Consider the following 11,132-nt stretch of genomic DNA (forward strand, 5'->3'; position numbering starts at 1 on the left):
TTGGGTGTTTTTCCCAAAACAGAAATCTAATACAGAATGACAGCTATTTAAACTTGTCACTTATAAATAAGTACAAATTCTCTGTGCAGATACAAATATCTGTACTTCCTGGGTTGGTCAATACTTTTCTCTTGCAATCTTATTTCTATCATCTCCTTGGTCTGTGTCCTGGTCTCTGACTGGGGGTAGGGCAATAAGCCACTAAAATATTGAGCCTGCCTCTATTAGGTTAGTGCAAAAGTAACTGTGCTTCTTGACATTAAAAGTAGTGGCAAAAACTGGCCAGGTGTGGTGGCTCGCACCTGTAATCCCATCACTTTGGGAGGCTGAGGCAGGTGGATCACCTGAGATCAGGAGTTTGAGACCAGCCTGGCCAACATGGTGAAACCCCGTCTCTACTAAAAATACAAAAAAATCAGTCAGGTGTGGTGGCACATGCCTGTAATCCCAGCTACTAGGGAGACTGAGGCAGGAGAATCGCTTGAATCCAGGAGGTGGAGGTTGCAGTGAGCCGAGATCGTGCCACTACACTCCAGCCTGGGCAACAAGAGTGAAAACTCCATCTAAAAAAACAAAAAACAAAACAAAACAACACAAAAAACAAGTAATGGCAAAAACCACAATTACTTTTGCACCAAGCTATTTCTCATTCTTTCTATTGTGTACTCATCTATTAACATTTCACTATTCTGTAAATGTAGCTTAAATTGCTGAAGGACACAATGAGATGAGGGTTGAATAAAATCTTGGTCCTAAAGAGGCATTTTTACTTTTCTTTGGTCTGTCTTCTCCCCCATCTCCAACATTACTGTGGAAAATCCTCCTTCTATAGGTGTTTAAATAAATACATACTCTGGGGTTTCATTTCAAGGGTTATATTCTTTCCTCTTCATCATTGTGGCAGTTACATCCAATTATCAACCATGTTGAGGATCATTATAAGGAAATAAAGACCACCAAATGATAATCAGAAACAAAACTCAATTTATTTGCCTGCCTGGGAAGGGAAGGTCACATCACTGAAGCACAAATTTAGCTGCTATCTCCATGTACTACTTGAAAGAAGCAGAGGGCAAAGGAGAAAGCTACACCAAATTTGGTGATATACGGAGTTCAGGTCACTGCTTAGCTCTGAAGGCCATGCATAAACTCTTCTCTACAACTGGTCATTGCACTGGTTCACTTCTTAAAAGTGCAGGCACCATTCCCAGTTATGTTCAGGCTGCTCTGATGGACTTGGTGTCACTTGGGAAATTCGATGTGTTTGCTTGAAGTTGGTCAAATCTTTAACAGCATCGGTAGCGCATTAGTAAAAGGGTTCACCAAGTAAGATTCACTGGATACCTGTCTCTTTACTGACGTCTTTTGGAACCGCCAGATCAAATTTCCTTCTATTTCATTAAGGCAAAAAACAGAGAAATATAGATGTGTACCTAGAAAAACAAGTATTACACAGGGTGCCCTTCAAGGTTGTAAAAGAGCAAAATATGAGGTGCTAGAACAGATGCTTGTACATGAAAGTTGACAGCAGCTCTATGCACAGCGCCCAAAAGGTAGAAACAACCCAAGTGTCCATCATCAGATGAATTAATAAACAAAAATGTGCTATATACAAACAATGGAATGTTATTGAACCACAGAAAGGAATGAAGTAACAGTACATTTTACAACATAGATGAACTTCAAAAACATTATGCCGAGTGAAAGAGGCCAGACACAAAAGACCACATACTGTATGACTACATTTACAGGAAATATTTAGGTAAATCCATAGAAACAGAAAGCAAATTGGTGGTTGCCAGAGGCTGGGGGTGTGAAGATGACAAGCTAGTGCTTAATGGATACAGAGACTTCTTGGTGGGTGATGAAAATGTTTTGGAAACAGGAGGGGTAGTTGTACAACATCATGAATGTACTGAATGCCACTTTACAACTGTACTTTACAATGGTTGGTTGTTCTGTGATTACCCCTTAGTTGTTAAAAAAGGAAAAAGAAAGGGAAAACAAAAGCGCACAAAAGTTCATGTTTCTTTGAGTCTCACTGCAATGAGGGAAAAAATGAGGGAACAGAAACGGCTGAACAACTGATGATGACGCATCAACAAAGAGAAAAAGACAAAGACAAAGACGGGGGTTCTACTTAAGAAACAAGGCTACAAATATTTGAAAAGCAAACCAATAAAATGGATTTTCAAATGTTTCACTATTAACTTCTTGCAAACAAACTACAAAAAATGTAAATGATCTTATAAAGAGAGAGCACACAAAACATCCAGGAAGAGCCTTTTCAAAGCCAGTGAGAGAGCCTCGCTCTGTGGAGCACTAGGTGCAGACAGGGCCTTTGAAAGGGCAGGGGACTGTCACACAAGCAAATCTGCCACTAATTCTATTCCATAGCTTTGGAAGTCTCCCATGTACTCAACTGCAGTGTAACAAGCATCACTGTACTGTACTTTCTTTTTATTTTTCAAAATGAATGTGTAATAATTCCATTCCATATATTGTGCATAAACCTATTAATCTAAATACAATTACGCTCTTCTGAAAGAGGTTTCTCAGAGTTCATGGGTCACTTTCATATATATTATGTACAGTGAGACCATTTTTAAAAAGCAATGACCTTCATGTGACATGAGACAGCAGGGATAGATCGTGAGGACATTATGCCAAGTGAGATAAGCCACTCACCAAGGGACAAATGCCATATGATTCCACTTCCATGAAGTGGCCAGGGTGGTGAACTCATAGAGAAAGAAAGCAGAACAGTGGCTGCCAGGGACTGGGCAAGGGAGAATGGGGAGCTGGTATTCAATGGGCATGAGTTTCAGTGTTGTAAGATGGTCTGGAAACCTGCGGCACAACTGTGGGGGTGGACTTAATACTATTGAACCGCGCACTTAAAATAGTTAAGGTGGTCCATTTTAGATTATATGTTTTTACCACCATTTAAAAAAATTTAAATTGCACTCTTCTTGTTAAAATATTAACTTAAAATTAAAATCTTGTTAAAATATTAACTTAACATTGTTGGTATTGCCATCTTGGCTTTAGAGAAATTATACACTTCAGAAGTTTAAACTCAACTTGGTTAGGATTTGGATACTTTAAAATACTATATTAAAACTAATTATATCAACAGCAACGACAACAAAAGGAGTAACTTAAGCAAAACAATGCTCCTTTAGGAGATCACTTCCCTGTTTTTAAATAAAAATCAGTGGATTGTGTTTCTGTGTAAAGTGTGTATTTTAAAATGTAAAATACCAAAACATGAGGAAAAAAACACAAAACTCAAGTAAAAACTGGGAATTCATTTGGGTCAGTGCTCCTGTGCTTTTAAAAGAGAGATAAACTACCACAAGCCTCAGGGCGCTGGAGGGGTTGGCTTGCCTCCCTTCGTCTGCACTACCGACTGGCTTGCTGCTTGCCCACCTGGATGTGGCTGCACTATCTGAACAGCGCCTGTTGCCAAAAACACTGGCTGCTGCAGGACTCTCAACTGCTGCGTCTGGAGCTGGATCGGCTGTCGCTGTGGCTGTGGATGTGGCTGCAGCGGCTGTGGCTGTGGCTGCAGCAGCAGCAACTGCTGCTGCTGCCTCAAGACAGAGGGGAGCTGGATACCCTGCTGAGGAACCTGGGCAGAGCCAAGTAGACCCAACACAGCTGCCTGGGGCTGGGGCTGCAGACCACTACCTGCTCCAGTGGGGTTCACCATAAGAAGCTGCTGAGCAGGGAAGGCCTGCCCTTGAGTGCTCAAACGTAGTGCGGGACCCTGTGGCCCTGGCTGAGGACGGTGAGCAGCTGTGGGCTGCTGGAGCTGCTGCAGGGAAACCAGCTGATGGAACTGCTGCTGTGGGCCGGTCAGAACCATGGATCCCTGTGGAACCTGGAGGAGTGTCAGGGGCCTGAGACCTTCAGGAGTATTTAGGAAAAACTGAAGGGGTGCTTGAGAAGATGCCTGTGCTGCACTGGGCTTTGCATCTGGTAGTGGACCTCCTGAGGACTGAAGGCCACTGCCACTGATTCCTGCAGGAGCCGGGCCACCCAAGCCAGAGGCCTGCACAAGCTTGAAACTGCTACCCAAAGCCTGGGCTGCCCGGACTGGGCCCTCCACGTTGATGGCCTTTAGGCCAGTGGAGCCTGTCCTGACTTGAATGGCTGGGGCTATTTTTACGAATCTGGTTGGGGGCCGGGCAGCTGGACGGGGCCTGCTAGCTTGAATGAGACGCACAGAGGGCTTCTGAGAATGACTTGGTGTTGCTGCCGCTGCTGCCGCAGCAGCAGGAGGAGGAGGAGGAGGAGGAAGAGGAGGAGGAGGAGGAGGAGGAGGAGGAAGAGGAGGAGGAGCAGGAGGAGGAGTAGGAGTAGCAGTAGCAGCAGCAGCAGCAGCTGCCACAGGAAAAGGACGCTTAAGAGAGCTGCCTGCCTGTTGTGGGGGAAAACTGGTACCTGAGGAATTCTTTCCTGAGCTTGAGGGAAGTTGGTTTCGGGGAAGTGGATGTTTCTCTCTCCTCCCCAATACTGAAGACTGGACCCACACAGGCTTAGGCTGTTCTGGTGTTTTCCATGAAGAGAGCTGACTGACACTGGCTGGGCCACTGGAGCTGTGTGGCATCTTGCCTGGACCTTTGACTCTGCTCTGCACCGATTCCTGGGCCTGACTCACTGCCCTCTCAGCATCAGTCTCTGACCCAGGCCTGAGACCAGCTGCATGGTCATCTGGGAAGGGCTGCCAGGGAGACTTCTGGCTCTTCTGCCTGGCTTTTTTACGGGGCCCTATTTCACCACTGAAAAACGGATCATTAAACGACTGCATGATGTTTGGCTTGGTGTCCCAGGCCTGAGAGCCAGCTTCCCATCCAAATCCGAAAGGGTCTTCTACCTCCTGGGCTGGCCAGACTGGGAGCTGTGGGTCAGCAGCTGTGACGGGCTGACACCCTTTAGCAAGTTTCTCCACATCCACTTCCGAAGGCACGGCCAAATCCCAGGATCTGCGTTTCCACATGTCTACACAACGTCCTGCTTTAGCAATGTCCAGCTCATAAGGCTGACCTGCTTTTCTTTCTTCTTTTTGGCTAGAAGTCGACACTCTCATCTCAGGAGGAGGTGGATAGTCAGACCGCTCCTGCTGTGACCTTACAGAGGGCCACGAATACCTCTGGAGGCACCGTTTCATCGGGTCGGTATTCATCTTTTGCTTGTTATACAGCAGCCTGTTTGCAGAACAGGCGACTGCTACAGAAGGATCGAGATACAGTGGTTCAGCTGTCTCTAAGATCAGTTGACTCTCAAGTGGAAATTTGTCTTCCTGGCTCCATTTCTGGACATCTCTTGTCATTGTATTCACCTCATGGGCTAAAGTCGGCATCGCTGAATGTAGGAGAATATGCCTGCTTTGGTAACCAGAAGGTTGCATATTACTGGACTGCCTGTAGTCACGAACTTCTACTATGACACACCCACTATGAAAAATGTTAACCGAAGCTTTATCAAGGACATCAGCCAAAGCAGGGGGTAATTCTTCTGCATCCAAGTAGTCGAGCAATGTCCTTTCATCATAAGGCAGCGGAATGGTCTCTGCAAAGGACCCATCTTTTCTCTGGAGCATCACAGAATACCCCTGATTGCCTGGGTATAGATTGACCAGTAAACATGGCAAGGACTCTCTCCTAACAAGCTTTTCTAACAAGTTTACATTGCTTCTCAGTTCCTGAGGATCCTCAGGCTCTTTTCCACATTCTTCTATATAAATGTCATAAAGTTTTTCCTGCAGAGTTTTTCCCGCCCTAGGTGAGTATCTCCTTCTAGGAGGTCTCTGTTGGGCAATTTCAATGATATTCTCTGCGCCATTCAGAGCCTGTTCTAAATCTCGATCCATTGTAACAGAAAACAGGGCCCCTAACGGGAGAGAAAACGCATGTGCGTTGGTGAAGTGGGGTGGATGTCACGGCTGTCATATTAATGTACAGGCCCGCAAGACGCCACAAGTCCACACTGAGTTCAACATGGGCATCTGCCCAGAAACCCGCCCCCAGGGAAGGGCTACCCAATCTGTTTGAGGGTTTCTGAAAACATCGGTACCTGAGGGGTCGTCGACCTGGCACTGGCTTCGCGTCTCTGCGGGCTGGAACGGGAGAGGGAGGGCCGGGGTCAGCTACTGGGCACTGTCTGGGCACCTGCCCAGAAACCCGCCCCCAGGGAAGCACTACCCAATCAATCTGTTTGAGGGTTTCTGAAAACATCAGTACCTGAGGGGTCGTCGTCGTGGCCGGGCTTCACGTCTCTGCGGGCTGGAACGGAAGTGAGCGGGAGGGCCGGGGTCAGCTCCTGGGCGCGTCTGGGCACCTGCCCAGAAACCCGCCCCCAGGGAAGCACTACCCAATCTGTTTGAGGGTTTCTGAAAACATCAGTACCTGAGGGGTCGTCGTCGTGGCCGGGCTTCGCGTCTCTGTGGGCTGGAATGGAAGTGAGCGGGAGGGCCGGGGTCAGCTCCTGGGCGCGTCTGGGCACCTGCCCAGAAACCCGCCCCCCGGGAAGCCCTACCCAATCTGTTTGAGGGTTTCTGAAAACATCGATACCTGAGGGGTCGGTGTTGTGGCTTGGGCTTCGCGTCTCTGAGTGCTGCACCGGAAGTGAACGTCAGGGCCGGGGTCAACTCCTGGCCCAGTCTATGCGCATGCGCACTTGCAGCACACCTCAGATTCCAGACGCCTCCTGCTTCTCTGGCCTCACGGGTGCGAGGCTCACTCGCTGCACTTCCGGGTCTGCTGCCAGCACTTGCACTTGACCACTTGCCATTTCGCCTTGAAAGCATACATGCAAAAGCACAAGCCACCAATGACGGTATAGACATATCTTTCGTACATCTTTCATAGACATCAGTTTCCACAGGAATGACACTGTCGGGAAATCATGGGAAGTTGTCACTGGTCTTGGTGGAAACTTCAACAATTGTTGGCATTTTTGGAATCTCTTGCCATCAATGGCAGCGCTGCTGCCGGTATCCGTCAGCCACTGGGCTGCGGAATGAGCCCGAAGTGGCAATGCTTCCATGCCCGGAGAACCCACAGGTTGTGGCAAGCGTCAGGATTCTTCGTGTCGCCGTCCAGTGAGCTCCCGCCTGGGGGTGTTCATGTAGATGCACCAGTACATGACGTTCATTTACATAATTACTCACCTTTTATTTCTCCATGTGTTGAGTTAGGGCACTTACAGATTAAAAAATTACGTGGTGGGTCATTACATTGTCTATGGATTGCAGTTCAGGATGGTAGAGAGACATGAAACCATTCATTTCTACAAGGTGATTTGCACCTGATAAGGATGAGAACAATTGTTCCAGGTGATGGCAATACATTTTCAATGATGAGACTAAACTGTAGACCTTAGCTGAGATCCTAATGATGGATTTGCAGTGTTATCGTTCAATCTTAGGTAACCTATGGGACATTGTTTTCCATTAACTTTGTTGCCTTGAAATCTCCCAGTTTGTTTGTTTGTGTTTGTTTTATTGGACAAGATCAATAATGCTTTTCTGGGGAGAACTACTCCATAGCCTGTTTTTCTGATCCATGAGTGTGATCTAAATTCTGCCCCTCCCCCAGCTGATATCCCAGGGTGCATCTCACTTATTAGAGAGGTACATCTGCCCGCCCTGCCATGGGATGGACTCGATCTTCAGCTGGTGAATTGCCCGTGTCTTCACTTGGGTTTCCCCAAAAGCATTCCCAGAGGAGAGGATTTGAGTGGGAGTAGTTTCTTTGGGTGCTAATCCTTAGAAGCATTGGTGACAGAAAGGGGAGCTGAGTCAGGGATGGGGAAACAATGGAAGACGTATTCCTGAGCACAAGCAGCTCCGGAAAACTGGTCCATGCTGAGGACCTTGGAAGACAGTACAGAAGAAGCCTCAGATTGTTCTGCCCTAGAGGCAAGGAAGCTGGGGTATTTATTCATCCACTTCTTTCTCATTGACTTAGGACAGTGCTGGGAACGTTATTTCCTGATACTTCTGGTTGCCACATACAGGGGCCACCCATGCTGATGTGGCTTGAGGATGTCCTCAGAAAGAGTCACAGGTGCTTGCAGTAAGACTGTCTGTGTGTACAGAATGGCTAGTGCCAAGGGGAGAGGGATATGGCACCAGCAGCATTTGCTGCATTTAGGACTGAAGATAAGTGGGAAAAATTGGCCATTCTTTTTTTTTTTTTGAGACAGAGTCTTGCTCTGTCACCCACGCTGGAGAGCAGTGGCGCGATCTGGGCTCACTGCAATCTCTTCCTCCGGGGTTCAAGCAATTCTCCTGCCTCAGCCTCCCTTGTAGCTGGGACTACAGGTGTGCACCACCACAGCTGGGTAATTTTTGTATTTTTAGTATAGACAGTGTTTGCCATGTTGGCCAGGCTGGTCTGGACTTCTGACCTCAAAGTGATCCACCCGCATTGGCCTCCCAAAGTGCTGGGATTACAGGCATGAGCCACCTTGCCCTGCCCCATTCATTCTTAATTTTGTAGATAATGTGCTATGTCATATATCTGGGCATATGGAGAAGTGAATTTGTATTCCATCCAAGTGAAATGGGCAATTTCATGTGAGGTTTTTTTTTTTTTCCAGGTATTAAAGCCAACAAGGCCAAAAATGGGGGATGTGACCCACTCTTGACTCCCCAAGAGGGAGAACCCCAAGGCTGCCTGGGCCACAGGTACACTGGAAGAGGCTGTGAACCTGTGTGTGTGTTACGACATGCATTACTAGGCCTGACAGTGCTTATAATGGCTCAGCCATCCCCTTCACTTGAGCTGCCTAATTGCCAGACCTTTCCACAAGATTGATTTTGTTTTTTAATTCCTCTGAGTGCACACTATCCTTCAAACCTTCCAAGCATGCTAATGAGCACACTGGTTGATTATAAGAACTTCAACTGCAGCCCTCCCCTGTAGCAGCACAGCAGAGAATAGCACAAGCTGAGAAAAACTCATGGCCATGCTAAGATTTTCTAGAGGAATAAGAAAATTCAATTAATTGTAAGATAATTGTCCTAATTTACAATTAGCGAACTACTTTGTTCTATACCCATTGAGGTCTAGATCTTTGCCACCTCCTCCCTGCTGCCGTTAATTAGAGGGACCAGCAGAGAATTTGAAAATACAGGGCCCAAAGACTGCAGAAGCTGAAGATACTGTTGCCTCCTGGTTAACCCTCCATCACTTGCTCTGACACTTTGTATTTCTCCTGTGATCAGGCCCCAGCTATAGTAAAGCAAACCTTAGGTAACATTGTAGCTCTGAGATTGAGTGAAGATCACTTTCCATAGCCTGTTACATCATTCAGTGCTTCCATATCTGCTAAGAGTTGTTTATTGGATTTAAGAGCGTCTCACAACCCATAAGTGCTGCACAGCATATTAATCTTCCTCCTTCCTCTTTTTCCCTCTTTTTCTTTTCTCAAACTCTATCCCCCTTCCCTTTCTTCCACTTGCCCATCCTTTAACCGTTTTACTGAAAAGTAAATGAAATTGGATTTTGTTCTGTTAAGACTTTCATTCTGCTCTCTAAGTAGCCAGACCCTAAGACAGGGTTTCTCCCTCTCTGTATTATTCCCATTTGTCATGGGGGCTGTCCTGTGCATTATAGGATTTTTAATAGCATCCATGGCCTCTACCCACTATATGCCAGTAGCAGCCCCCTCCCATTTATGACAATAAAAAATGTCTCCATACATTGTCGAATGTTCCCTGGGGGACAAAATCATCCCTGGTTAAGAACCACCACCCTGTGGTATCACAAAACCAAGTCTGGAGAAATAAAGCAGCAATCTCTAAACCACAAAACACTTTACACCTCAAGTTCTAGGATAGTTCAAATGATATATGTGATTTTTAAAATGTTATTTTTGTTTTTACTGCAAAGGCTGTTATGGTTGGCCCTGAATTACTTTGCTAATGCTCTAAATCTGCCATTGGACCAGATTAATAAAGACAGCCCGTGGCCAGTGGGATAGATGCAAACAAAAGCATCATTAAATCTTTAGAAGTTATCTTTAAAAAGATAAACTAGCAAATATATTTTTGTTCGTCTGCCTAGTAAATGTCAATAACCGGTTCCAAATTTTCTAGATTTACTCAACAGTTAAGAACCTTTGCTTATTTCAATAATTTATCTTTGGTCTTCGTTTAGTATTTGTTCTTTCAGGGTGTGTTATCTGCCCTTTATTTTCTTAATGTCACAGCATCCCTGGACTTGGTCTTTAGATAATTTTTCTCTATTTACACTCAGTCATTTGATGACCTGATCTGGTCTTATGGCTTTTGATACCATCTACACCCTAATGGTTTCCAAATGTATAGCTCCAGCCTGGACCTCTCCCCTGAACTACAGACTCATAACCTCAAGCTTCCTATTCAAAATCCCCCCCTGACTGGTGAATGGGAATTTTCAATTTAACATGTCCAAACTGAGTTCCTTATCTCCTACCCAAACTTGCTCCTTTGGCAGAATATCAGCAAGGTTCAATCAGGAATTGGAATCACTATAAATAATATGGAATTACATTGGCTTATAGTGACCAGATCCCACAAATCATGGGAGACCCTAGGGAAGTAAATGTGTAGAAGAGGACAATTGGAGGGTCAGAGAAAAGTCATTAACCAGGGATCACAAAGGGAAGCTGATGAAGAAGTCTATGGAGGGCTGTTGCCTCTGCATCTGGGCGTGAAACTGATACCACTGGGGGTCAGTAGAGCAGGCAGTGAGGAAGAAAAGCTGGGCATGAAGCACAAGAACAAGGACCATCTGGAACACACAAGGGCTAACTGGAACCAGCAAGGACAAACCTGAGTCTGGCTCTCATTGCTTCTAACCTTGATGATTCAGGTGACTTGCAGAAGGAACTGGCTCCCTTTGTCATGGAGCTACACAGGCACCTGGCCCAGGACTCAGAAAAGCTGAAGGAGGATATCCAGTGGGAGCTGGGGGAGCTGTGGGCCCAGCTACTGCCTACTCCCCAGCTCCCATCAAGGTGAGCCAGTGGATGAGCAACATGTGTGAGCTGCAGTGGTGCCTGGTACCTGATACTGACCTTCAGAGTGTAATGGCTGCTGCTTCAATCCTGACTTCCAGAGCTCATAAAAATTTCTC

The 11,132-nt window shown here is 46.2% G+C and overlaps 1 protein-coding gene across 1 annotated transcript; it reads right to left on the minus strand.

Annotated features, from left to right (window-relative positions):
* Positions 1–3,364: 3,364 nt before the first annotated feature.
* Positions 3,365–7,835, minus strand: LOC102118084 (SUPT20H like 2). The gene has a single exon (XM_015443718.4). The coding sequence runs from the start codon at positions 5,876–5,878 to the stop codon at positions 3,365–3,367; it is 2,514 nt and encodes an 837-aa protein (XP_015299204.3). The 5' UTR covers positions 5,879–7,835.
* Between the last annotated feature and the right edge of the window lie 3,297 nt (positions 7,836–11,132).

The sequence above is a fragment of the Macaca fascicularis genome, chromosome X (assembly GCF_037993035.2).
Source record: "Macaca fascicularis isolate 582-1 chromosome X, T2T-MFA8v1.1".
Classification (NCBI taxonomy): domain Eukaryota; kingdom Metazoa; phylum Chordata; class Mammalia; order Primates; family Cercopithecidae; genus Macaca; species Macaca fascicularis.